The sequence below is a fragment of the Trichosurus vulpecula genome, chromosome 7 (genome assembly GCF_011100635.1).
Source record: "Trichosurus vulpecula isolate mTriVul1 chromosome 7, mTriVul1.pri, whole genome shotgun sequence".
In the NCBI taxonomy this organism is placed as follows: domain Eukaryota; kingdom Metazoa; phylum Chordata; class Mammalia; order Diprotodontia; family Phalangeridae; genus Trichosurus; species Trichosurus vulpecula.
This window is the reverse complement of record NC_050579.1, coordinates 103,430,285-103,443,327: the sequence shown is the minus strand read 5'-3', so window position 1 is coordinate 103,443,327 and position 13,043 is coordinate 103,430,285. Positions and strand designations below refer to the sequence as shown.

Genomic DNA, 13,043 nt, shown 5'->3' with positions numbered 1-13,043 from the left:
TCAAGTAGTTGCCTATTCTTACAATTTCAGAAGTATCATCTAAATAGTCTCACCTGTCAGATGACTGCTACTTGAATAACACTATTGGAGCTTCGTCCTTTAGCTTAGGGCTTTGATCCCTGTAGAGATTCAAATACCAGAGAGGAGTAGTATTTTAGACTTTTATGAGTCATTTACACATTGTCATGAATTAAGGTTCTGAGAATAATTTACAAGAGGGATGGATAGTAAAGAAAAATGAAGGTGCTGGGTCACTGATTTGGGGAGTGGGAATGTAAAAAAGGTGCTGGAGACAAATTTCCTTTAGTTTAAAGAATTCTGCTAGAGGCTGGTCCTAGTAATAAGATGGCAAGAATCATCTTTGTTATCTTGGAAACACAATTACAAGCCAATCTGTTTTTATCATGTCATACATGATGCTCACTTGGATGAATACTAGGAGAAATTTCAAGACTGTCTCTTAAAGGATTTGATTAGGAAAGTAGCTGTTCCATGTACTAAGTATAGTGTTTCTTCTTAGAAATATTTTGGCTACTGGATAAAAATGTATGGTACCTAGAAAGGCTCTGGTCCTTGGAGACTTAAGCAATGACTGTGGGGATTCAGTGCAAACTTTCATACTAAACTGGGGATCATTTCACTGGAAAATGACGAAACATGCATCATTAGGTAATTTGTTGGCTTTGTAAGTACTGATTATAATGCCCTCTCCCCCAATTACTTAGTGGATGGGTGGGGGCAGAGGAACCGGAGAAGAGTCAATCCCAGATCTGTTACCAATACACACGCCTAGGGGCAACACTTCATTGCCTCAGTGGATGGCACAGTAGTGTAGTAGGAAGAGCTAGAGACTTCAGAGTCAGGAGATGCCTGAGTCCAAATACCACTAGTTGAATAATCATGGGCATTCACTTAACTGCTCTAAGCTTGTTTCCTCACCTGCAAAATGACTATAATAGGTTCACCAGGTTCTTGCAAGGATCAAATGAGATAATGTATGTGAGGTGCTATATCACCTACTGCTGTTACTGTTAGAGGTAAAGCAAAATCTCACAGCTCAGAGTGCACTTCTAAGGTTCAGTTTCTGCTTTCTCAGTGATCTATCTCTCCCACCCCACAAAGAAGCAATGCAAAAATGCCTACCTATTACACTAGTTTATGGTACTAAGGTTTTCACTAAAAGCTTGTGCTTGGACACTTCATCACAGCATAGCATAGTGGTAACCATGGGTTCTTATCCACACTGAAATATACAAAAAGGAAATGGTGATAACTTGAATACGATTTTCTAAAAATCTAAATGCAGTGATAAGCTTTAATAGCTTAAAATGGCATGAAGCCATTTGGTACACTCCATACAGTATCAAATTAGTGATAGTTCAGTCCCGGAGGTCAGGATCCTTTAACCTCTTTTTGTGTTTTTGTGTCATGGACGCCTGTCACAGTCTGGAAACCCCTCTCTGAATTACATTTTTTAATTCATAAAATATATAGGATTATAAAGTAAACCAAAGGTTAGTGAAAGTAAAGATGTACTTTTTTTCTCCATTCAATTTCATGGACCCCTGAAATTTATTCTGTGGAACTATGTGGACTCCAAGTTAGGAAGTGCTGATATTTGTCTAATATCAGATATAGATTTCCTCCAAGAATGTGTTTCTTTTCAAAGAAAGCTTATTTCACTTTCCTGAGGCTAGCATGAGGTATATAGATGGTGAACGTATGATTGCAAATAACTTCTGCAGAAAATCTCATGCGTCTGCTAAGCAGGCCATTTAGAAGCATCTGTAGTGGAAGGACAATGGATGAGCCAGCTTCCTCTTGATGGTCTAAATCTGCTGAAAGTAGAGAGAGAAGCCTGAAAAAAGCCACCAATCCAGATGGAATACTTATGTTTGAAAAGAGTTGTGAGGGTAGAGAGCAAGGATCTCATTTTCTCTGCTGTGCCAAGACAACCAGGGATCTGGCAATAGTTACCAAGTTGACAAGGCTTGGAGTGTAGTTCTGGCTATAAACTGTGTATCTGTCATCCCAACACCAGCCTTAGTGTGGATGGGCTCTTTGCCAGAAGGCTGGTCACAGGGTAAGGAAATACTTTTTGGCAAAAGGACTCACAAAACTGTCTATTAGGGAATCAAGGGTTTATGCTGGCCTCTGTGAAAGGAGTGCCCACGTTGATGAAATCAAGATTTCTTCAGGTATTAAGTGTATATGGTGATTGGTAGCTGAGAATGGGAGCATGTGGGGAGAAGGTTGGGAGGACTGGAGGGAGCTGTTGACAGGAATATTCACTCTCATTATTCAGCAGTTGTTTGAGAGCCAGTGTCTACTGCTTGGAGACAAAAAAGAAAGAAGACAAGGCCCTTGGCCTTCAATCTAAATTCTAGTTAGGAAGTCAAGTTATACATGCATGAAATAACTACAGAGCAAAAGCAAGAGCATAGTATGTATAATTTATACACATAAATGTAAGCTTGAAGGATGGAAAGGAATGAAACTTTAATCAGAAGGCAGACAGCTATAATCTAAGAGATGAATTCAGTGAGAGGGAAATGATCGATCAACAAGTATTTATTAAGTGTTTACTATGTTCTAGGCACTATGCTAGACACTAGAGATATAAATACAAAGGATGAAGCAATCCCTACTCTCAAAAGATAGCTAAGTTGAGGGGTTATCCTTGCTGGCTGAAGTTAACCATCCATAAAATATATAAATGAAGATGTCTGTTTATTTTTTAAATTAAATTTTATTTTTTCAATTAATAATAATAATAATTTTATCTTTTATCTTTTTTATTTTATCAAATAATAATTTTATCTTTTTCCCACCTTGCCACTCTGCCTCCCCTGCCCCAAAACAAACAAATAAATAAAATGCTGGTGAAAAATTGGCATAGTCAAGCAAAAGAAACTCCTACACTGGTCATGTCCAAAAATGTGTGTTTCATAATACTACCCATCTCCTAACCAAGAGGAAATAATAGATGAATATTTCCTCTTGGTCAGAAGGTGGGCAGCATTCTTTATCATTTGTAATCTGGAATTGGGGTTGGTTTTTGAATTTGACCAGAATTCTAAAGTCTTTCAAAGTTGTTAATTTTTACAATGTTTTGTTGCATAAACCATAATTTGTTCAGCCATTCCCCAATTGATGGGTACCCACTTAGTTTATGTTGGATTGTTTCAGTTGTGAATGACTCTTCGTGATGCCATTTGGGGTTTTCTTGGCTAAGATACTGGAGTGGTTTGCCATTTCCTTCTCCAGACCATTTTTTGAGAAACTGGGGCAAACATGGTTAAGGGACTTACCTAGGGTCACACAGTCAATAAAAATCTGAGGCCAGACTTGAACTCACAGAAATGAGTTCTCCTGACTCCGAGCCCAGAACTCTATACTACCTAGCTGCCATTTATAGTTCTTTGACACCAGAAGAAGAGCTGCTACATACACACACACACACACACACACACACACACACACACTTACTCTTAATATATACATCCTTTTCCTCTTTATTTGATCTCTTTGGAATACAAGGCTAGTAATGGTATTGCTGGGTCAAAGGGTATGTAAAACTTAGTAACTACTTGGGCATAATTTCAAATTGCTTTCCAGGATGAATGTACCAATTCACAGCTCCACCAACAGTGCGTTAATGTGCCTTTTTTCCCTGAAGCCCCATTGGCACCCTAGGTTACAATTAACATATGTTTAGAATTATATAAAGCCAGAGCTGGAGGAATGCATAGAAACGATTCAGAATTTAGGTCCAGAAAAGGGCAACAACTTGCCCAAGATCCTGCAGCTTGCTGTTGGCAGAGCCAGAATTGGAAGCCAGGTCTTTTGACATCTATTCCAGTGCTTTGCCTATTGTCAGTCACTAAGTATTTATTAAGGCCCTACTATGTGCTGGGGACTGTGTTAAATACTGGGGATGTGAAGGATGAAATGACAAGTGCAAACAAAAGCACTTATGGTTATCATGCAAAAAAGGGGAACCTGGAAGGTAAAAAGGTATCATTATTTCTCCAACATAATCCAAGAAGGAGATAATTTGAATATGTGGTCAGCTTGGTAAATATACACGCTAACATAAATGAATAAACACTTTTCTGTTCCGGTTTTGTTTCATGTAATTTAACATATTCTGAACCAACTTGACGAATATTTGCTTGTGCTAGTGGCTGATAAAAAAATGTATAAACCATGGTTCCTACCCTTCAACTTATGATGTAGTTAGAGATACATGCACAAATAATATCCTTAATTTAAGAGCTTTGTGACTTCATCAGCGTATACATTGACTTTAGTGGTAAATATCACAACCCCTGCCATGAAGGCACTAAGATCATCTTACTGAGATGTAAGGACTGAGGTACCTCACTTAATGGTTATCCTTCTAGGGATGAGCTCCTGTGAACTTTACTCAGACGACAAACGTGTAAGTCTGTCACTAGAACCGTACTCAAAGTCTTTCCAGTTTTGTAGGACCTGACAAGTTCTACTCGGCTGGCATAACCTTTGAGAACGTATGGTTAGTCAATAAGTCAGTGAGTCAACAAGTATTCATTCAGTGTTTACCATGAGCCAGGTCAAGAAGGTTCATCTTCATAAGTTCAAATCTGGCCTCAGACACTTACTAGCTGTGTGACCCTGGGCAAGTCACTTAATCCTGTTTGCTTCAGTTTCCTAATCTATAAAACAAGCTGGAAAAAGAAATGGCAAACCTGCTCCAGTATCTTTGCCAAGAAAACTGCAAATGGGATTACAAAGAGTCAGCCATGACTGAAAGCGACTCAACAATGATGACGACAACAATAACAAGCCAGGTAACGTGCTAAGTGTTGAGGATACAAAGAAAGGCAAAAGACAGTTCCTGCTCTCAAGGAGCTTACAGTCTATTTGGAGAGACAACATACAAACAAATATGTACAATATATACAGGATAGGGGCCAGCTATGTGGCGCAGTGAGTAGAGCACCGGCCCTAGAGTCAGGAGGACCTGAGTTCAAATCCGGCCTCAGACACTTGACACATGTACTAGCTGTGTGACCTTGGGCAAGTCACTTAACCCCAGCTGCCCTGCCAAAAACAAAAAAAAACAAACAATATATACAGGATAAATTAGAGATGATCAACAGAGAGAAGGCACTAAAATTAAGGAGGACTGGGAAAGATTTCTTGAAGAAAGTAGGACTTCAGCTGAGACTTGAAGGAAGCCAGGGAAGTCAGGAGGCAGAAAAGAGGAGGGAGATAATTTCAGGCTCAAGAGACAGTCAATGAAAATGCTGGAGTCTGGAGATGGAATGTCTTGTGGGAACAACAGCAAGGAGGCCAGTGTTACTGGATCTCAGAGTATGTGAAGAGCGTAAGCTATAAGAAGACTGGAAAGATGGAAGTGGGGGGGGGGGGTCAGGTTACAAAGGACTGTGAATGACCAAAAGAGGGTTTTGTATTTGATCCTGGGGGTGATCTGGAAACACTGGAATTTTTTGAATAGAGAGAATGACATGGCCAGACCTTTCTTTTAAAAAGATCACTTTGACAGGTGAAAAGATGAGTTGAAATGGAGAAAAACAAGGCAAGAAGACCAACCAGCAGAGTATCACAATAGTCCAGAATAAATGCCTCCACTGAAGTAGTGGCAATGTTAGAGGAGAGAAGAGCATTTATGCAAGAGATATGACAAAGATAAAACTGACAAGATTTGTTAACAGATTGGATAAATGGGGTGAGGGATCGTGAGAATTTCAGAAGGATGCCAAGTTTGTGAGCCTGAGTGACTGGGAGGATGGTGATACCCAACACAGTAATAGGAAAGAGGAAGAAAGAAGGTTTTAAAGTGAAGATAATGGGTTCTATTGTGGACATATGGATTTTAAGATGTCTATAGGATACCCCGTTTGTTGGAGATATGAGTCTGGAGGTTAGAAGAGAGTTAGATTTAAATATCATTGGCATAAAGATGATAATTGAACCCATGAGAGTCGATGAGATCACCAATTGAAATGAGGGAATGGAGAAAAGAAGAGAGCCCAGTAAAGATCCTTGAGGGACATCTACCATTAGCAAGTGGGACCTGGATGAAGATCCAACAAAGGACGGAAGAGGTCAGGTAGGTATATGGAAAACCAGGATAATGCATGGAAAACCTAGAAAGAAGAGAATATGAAGGAAAAGAGAGTGATTGGCTGTGTGAAAGGCTACAAAAAGATCATGAAGGATAGAGACTTAGAAAAAGCCGTTAGATTTGGAAAGTAAGAGCTCATCAGTAACTTTGGATGGAGCAGTTTCAATTAGATGATAAGGCCAAGAAGCCGGACTATAGAGAGTTTAGAAGACAGGGAGAGGAAAGGAAATGGAGGCATCTGTCAGTGGTAGACAGCCTTCTCAAAGAGTTTAGCCACAATGGGGAGGAGAGATATGATGGTTGTGATGCATGGATCAAGTCACTTCTCCTGCATGCTCTAAGGTATCAAAGTAGGATTTCAGTGGAGTATTTATTTATCAAAGTATCAAAACTCTACAGAATTAATCAGAATGTACTGAAGAAAAATACCTTTGTTTTGACAGGATGGGAAATTCCATTCATTATAAGGGACCTTTATGTCAATTTAATTATAATTACAGTGCATAAGTCTTTTAAAAAACACCTTAATTAAGCCTTATATGAGATGAACCATGAAAGGACTTCACAGTAACAGTGTTTAAATGAACTGATTTATTCAACGAGGCCTCCTAACTGATGGATGATTCACCTTGTATGTATGAGACACTTATTTCCAGAGAGCAGTATCTTCATCACAGAAGCAGACATGGATTTTCCATTTTTTTTTCCTTTTTGGGGATTATCCTTTGACTTTTAAGAGTATGCTACTTATTATTTCCATTGCCAGAGAGCCAAAGTATCACAGCTTCAGAGGACAAAATAGAATGCTACTTTGGCACTGTTTTGCATTATAGTCTGCTGTTAAAAATTGGACTCTGTGAAAAATGGAAGTGGGGGTGCCTAACAAAGGGCACATTTATGAAGTGTACAAAATTTATTCAGACAGATCTGCCACGTGGTCTGGGAACTCGATGAATAAACGTGTCCAAGGGGAAGACAATTTTAGCTTTTGGAGGGCTAACTGATTTACTAAATACAGTCCATGACAAATTTTCTCTGAGAAGAATGAAGACTTGAATGCAGCACCATAGATCTTACAAGTGTGGACACCTACTGGTGCCTCTTAGAATGCACAAATGTATATATACACAAAGCTATATTTGGCTCACTAGTTGATAGTACTGAAAATTTTTAAAAATTAGTTTATATCACATCTAAAATATAAAAAAGGTACCTTCATTATTTTTAAATTGGCATTTTAAGAGAGATGGGAATATCTTCCTTGATGGAAAATTAGAATTTCTAGAATCTAGAGGCTTTCTTCCTGAACTAACCTGTATTCTGAGATCTCTATATTTAGATGTTGATGTTATTAATTTGGGACACAGCTCTGACCAAATTGAGCACTTTCTTTTACACCACACTGACCCTTCATGGCTTTGATTTTGCGTATTCATCCAGTGGTCTTCTGAACTTAATTTGGTTTCCCAACCAAGGAGAGTTTCCCGACTAGAAAGAGTGATTTCATATATATATTTATTATTGTTATTAGATTGGTTTTCTGATACAAAAAAACTAAGTTTAAAACAGTTTGGGCAGACTAAGGCAATTTGTTCAGGGCCTTCTTATCACCACTACTATAGTCCTTTCTGCCAACACATGACAATCATGATTCCAGATCTATAGGACTAAAAGGTCAAACCCAGATATGCAGAGGTAACTGCACCCTAGAAGTCCTTCCTTTTAGTACACTTCTCCCCAACCCCCATCCCTCAACCGCCCCGATTTACTGTAGCAGATAAATTAGAGATCAAAATGGGATAAGAAGCTGTAAATAGGTACATAGACAAATTAGCTTAGAATCTAGAACAATTGAGGTTTAGCTTAATGGAAATCAAGCTTAAAGTGTAATTTTAAAATCCTATTTTCTTGAATTCTGTTGGATACGTTTGGTCTCTGTGGTTGTAACAACTGTCAATGGTCTAGTTCGTCCCAGCTATATATAAGGACAGACTAACCGAAATGACAGGGTTGAGATGAGTCTGAAACCTCAAACCAGTCTGCCCTAAGAAGAAGAAGGAAGCAACTACAGGGACAATCTAGTTCATTAATTTCAAGAACACCATTATAGACTGGGCCTTCAAATGGATGAATCCCTTTGGTGATCCAAAATACTTCAGCTTTGTGTTTTGTCTTTTTTTTTTTTGCTGAATGTTAATAATCATCTAATCTAGCACCTTCATTTTACAGTTGAGGAAACTGAGTCCCAGACAGGTAAATTGAGTTGCCCACATGGCAAGGGAATAGCAGACTCAATACTTGACTCAGATTTCCTTTGTCTCTCTCACTGGGGGAAGTAGGTCATTTGGTCTAAGGCCTAGGTAGTGACCTTCTTAAAGGAATGAACCAGGGTGTTTATTAGAGCATTTGCAAAACATACCCTTTTCACCGAATTCCAGTTTAGTCAGTTTTGTCTCCACAGGAGAATTGAGTTAAGTTTCAATAGCCAGAGACATATTCTCCAAGCCTGATTATCAAAAGCAATAGCAAAAATAGAAGAACTTGGGTAGAAATGGGAGACTCCAGGCATTTAATATAGGGGAAATGCAAATTTAAGGATTAAATTTTGACTAAGACAAAAAATCTTTTCTCACCCCACAACCCATTGTATATAAGGCTGATGTAACATATTTGTATTTATTAGCAGTCTTTCTCTAGCACTGTATTTCCTTAAAAGGAAGTAAAATCCACTAGATGACAACTATTTGTTTTCATAAATGACAATTACTTCATAATCTGAAACCTAACTTTTTTTGAGTCCCTAAATTGCATTTTTCATTGTTTCTTTTTGTTCTGATCCTTTGACCTAGCCTGGAAAATTTGAAGAACATTTCTCTTTTTAAAGTCAGGAATACTTTTAATGAAACAGTTTTTCCCAGTCAGATTTTAAAAGTAATGTTATTTTAAAAAATATGAGTAAGAACTGTTTTCATTTACAATAAGTTGCCTTATTCTTTATTTGGTAAATGTTAAAAGAGACACTTGGCTTAGGCCGTTTTTTCCCTTTTCCTTGCCTTTTTTGTTGATTGTACTATGAACTACCATGCACGTGAGAATTTGTTAATTTTTGTAATATGAATTGGGCCAGGACAGGGGACATAGATACTCTTTTTTTCTACCAGGTCCATTTGCATAAATGTTACTTCTGGCAATGCTTCTCTGGTATACATTGCTTGACTTTGAACAAAGAAGATATGGATCAACATGTCTCAGCATCTGTCAGGAATATTGCAGGGGGTATTGTTGTATGGAGTGCACGCTCACTGTAATGTAATAGCACTTTTTAGGGCCACAAATGACCACTTTCTGAATATTATGCGAGTAGCTTAGAAGAATGCAAAGAAGGCTCCAAAAATTCCTGACTTGCTCCCAGGGATAAATTATGTGTACTAAAAAAAATCTGATGCATCTCTAATCATCTTTTATTCCTCTTTTATTGCCAACTGTATACAACCCAAAGACTATTTCTTGACTTGATGAATCAAGATGTTAGTCATCATGGCTCTATATCTGTCAGGGATAATATAGAAAATCTACCTGCATCAGGTAGGAGGTTGGACCAAATGACGTTTAAGGTCTTAACTTTATGAATCTATGGTTCTAGATACAAACTCTTTCTAGTTTTGAGTACTTATACCCTCAGAGGGAACTAAAACTTTCTGTGTTTTGGTAGATTTTTCTTGGAAGCTTACAGAATAGAATTTGGGCAGAAAAATAAGATAGTCTACTGGCCACTAAAATAAATGATTCTGGTATATGGCATTGGACAGAAAATGAGGGTTGTGAGTATAATTCTTGTCATTACATGATCACTACTTAAGTAATAGTTCACGTTTATATAACGCTTTAAATTTTGCATAGTGATTTATATATGTTATCTCATTTGAATCTCACAATAGCCCTATGAAATATGTCTTAACTATCATCCCATTTTACAGATAAAGAAACTGAGGCTCAAAGAGGTTAATCTCAGATTCCCACAGCTAGTAAGTGTCAGGGACAGGATTCAAATTCAGCTCTTCCTGATTCTAACAGTGTATCTATGATGTCTCTTATGAGCCCTTGTAGCTATAACAACAAAAATGTTAGCTATAATTATTCTCATCTAGAATTCTGAAAAAATGTCTTTCTCTTCTGTTATTATTTCTATAAGTTACAAATAAATCCACCAAAACACAGCCTGAGCCTTGGGACACAGGAATATATGAACATCAGGCATTCCTAGTCAGTCCCCTTTAAAGAAATACTATTTTGTGATCTAAAGTTGGAAATAATCCATAAAAAGTTCCATTGAGCTATGGAAGACCAGGTATCATTTATGCCTTTTTATTAGAAATAAATAATTATAGTGCATGTTTCTATCCACTCTTAAGATTTATTTTCCTTAAACTTGAAGCAATCAGAGATTAAGGATACATAAATTAGACCTCCTCTCCACTTCCCTAGTAATCAAACCTTTGGGAAGTATATAAAGTACACTTGGAAATCACATAAAATTATTCAGATGGGCATAAAGGTACCATTGAGAATAATAAAGCAGTCATTTTTTAGACCAGGCTAGTACTATGTCATCATCCAGAAATGGCTATCAATCACCAAATCCTGCTTTTCTGTACATATTACAGTGTCACCTGCAACTGAACACAAAACCTCCACAAATGTCAATAATCCATGGAGATACTCCTACAGACCATGTTAATCACATATAATTTAGGATGACTCCCACATCTGGGACCTTCTTAAGGATCTCAAACATAATCAAAGCTGTCCAAAGAAATCATAATTCAGGTCCCAAAAATTGGCTCTTGATCCTAGAGATTTTCAGATAAATTAAGTAGGGGGCATCCTGAAGACTTCACAATAAAGTCATTACTCCAGGGAAGATCTATTCAGTCCAGACATCTCTGAGGATTTCCACTGAGAAAATGAAAATTCTTATTTTGACTCTGGAATCCTCTCACTGACCTGAAAATGACTTAGACTTTCAAAGCTAAAATAGAAGGGTAGAAGAGTTTGGAGTCAAAAGACCTCAATTTGAATCAGAACTCTGTTACCTATTACCAATAACATCTGACAAATTGCTTCACTCCTCTGTGCTCCAGTCACCTCTACTGTAAAATGAGAAGGTAGAGTGCACTGGGTGAAGTGTTAAGGTCCCTTTCATCTCTATATCTATGACTGACAGAGATGGTTGGATCATAGACTTTTAGAGTTAGAACTTAGGGAGGATTTAGCCTTACCTTTTTAATGTATAAATTAGGGAACTAAAACCAAAAGACACTTATAGCCAGGTAGTGTGACCTACCCACTAGAAACTAGGCTCCTAGACTCCTCCTCCAATGCTCATTAGGTTTTCCTGGCCTACCTACCTTGTCTTAGCCTATATCCAGGGCTGTTCTGGTACCAGCTTTAATCTACTCTCTGTTAAATTTTCAGCAAGAGCATCTTATACCTTAAAACCCAGAAAACTATAAAAATCAGAGCATGATTTGTTTTTGTTTTGCTGATGGTCTAGACTTAAGAAAGTGATTGAAAAAACATTAACAATTCAGATTAAACTTAAAAGTATTTTGTGTGCATGTTTTTTTTTCTGGAGAGACAGTTGTTTGCCATCACATGGGTAAGGAACACCTTAGTTTGCACTTAGAAGTACACACTTCAAAATTAAACATACAGTGCTGAAATGAGTGTCAGCTAGAAGACACTGAATTGTTAGAGAATCATTCTCTTGATGGTACCTTCGCGGCCTGAAAGAGTTCAAGTGCTTCTGAGTATATGTACCTTTCTCCTAGTACAGAATTTGTGCTCTTGGTGAATCATTACACATTTATTTTGGATTACTTATTTGAATGTTTGATGCTCTGGAGCTGCTGTCTTATTCTGGAACTTCCCTCAGTGCCTTCTTGCCCCTGAAACACTGCTTTGCCGTGCCCATCCCCTTCTCTTTTGTTGAATTCCTCCTTGTGTCTCTATTTTGGGGAGGGGCCCAGACTGACTAGACTTCATTCCCTTCCATGCTATACTTTTCTCAGGAGTGAACACCAACCTTTCCCAACCTCCACCCCCACTCCTTTTCAGCTTCCTTCTGTGTATTATCTATCTCCGTAAGAATGTAAGCTTCTTGAAGTCAGGGATTGTCTTTCTTTTTGCTTATTTTTGTATGCCTAGGATTAAGCACAGTGCTGCATGCCTGCCTAATTGTTAAACATCTCATGCATTTCTTTCAGAACCATAGCTAAGTAAAAAAGTACAGATTTTTCTTCTCCCCACCCCGAGCTGAAGTTTACATTCTCAGATGAGGAAAGCTCAAATTTCTGTAGTTTTTACATCTCATATTCAACTGAGGGTAGCGCTATCTTTATTAATTCTTATTTGTGAAAAAGAAACATCTTCCCTTTTATTTAATAGGCTTTGGGGAGGTGGAGAGATTACAGACTGATCAGAGATACTTCTATGAGTCCAGAAACTGGCCTGTGTCCTCTCTCCTTATTTACCTAGCTTCAATACGCTATCGAAGAGATAATGTAACATACCACGAACAGCTGCAGCAACAGCACCAACAAAAGCAACATGTGTTGTTGGGCCTCTGGTTTCCAGGTGCTTGAGACATAGCAGATGTTCCTTCATTTTGGGACTGCTGCCTTTTTCTCATTTCAGCTCCTTTGGTACCCAAGTGGCTGCAGGAACAGAGACAGAAGACAGGGACAGAATTATGGTAGAGTGAAATTAGATGTGCAATTAGAGGCAGAACCAAAGAAACTATGCCCCTCAAGCTACAAATAAAATGCAATTTTCAAAGCAGGGATTCTCAGAACATTTCATCAGGAATATTCCAGAAATCTGGGTGCCGATAGTTCTCATTATCTGTGGT

General features: G+C 38.1%; 1 protein-coding gene across 1 annotated transcript in view; it reads right to left on the bottom strand.

Moving 5' to 3' along the window:
* The window catches only part of RGS17 (regulator of G protein signaling 17), a 63,569-nt gene extending 50,730 nt beyond the window's left edge, over positions 1–12,839 (bottom strand). Inside the window, exon 1 of the mRNA XM_036767941.1 lies at positions 12,706–12,839. Coding sequence (XP_036623836.1) covers positions 12,706–12,824 — 119 coding nt within the window. The 5' untranslated portion in view covers positions 12,825–12,839. The remainder of the gene's footprint in view (positions 1–12,705) is intronic.
* Between the last annotated feature and the right edge of the window lie 204 nt (positions 12,840–13,043).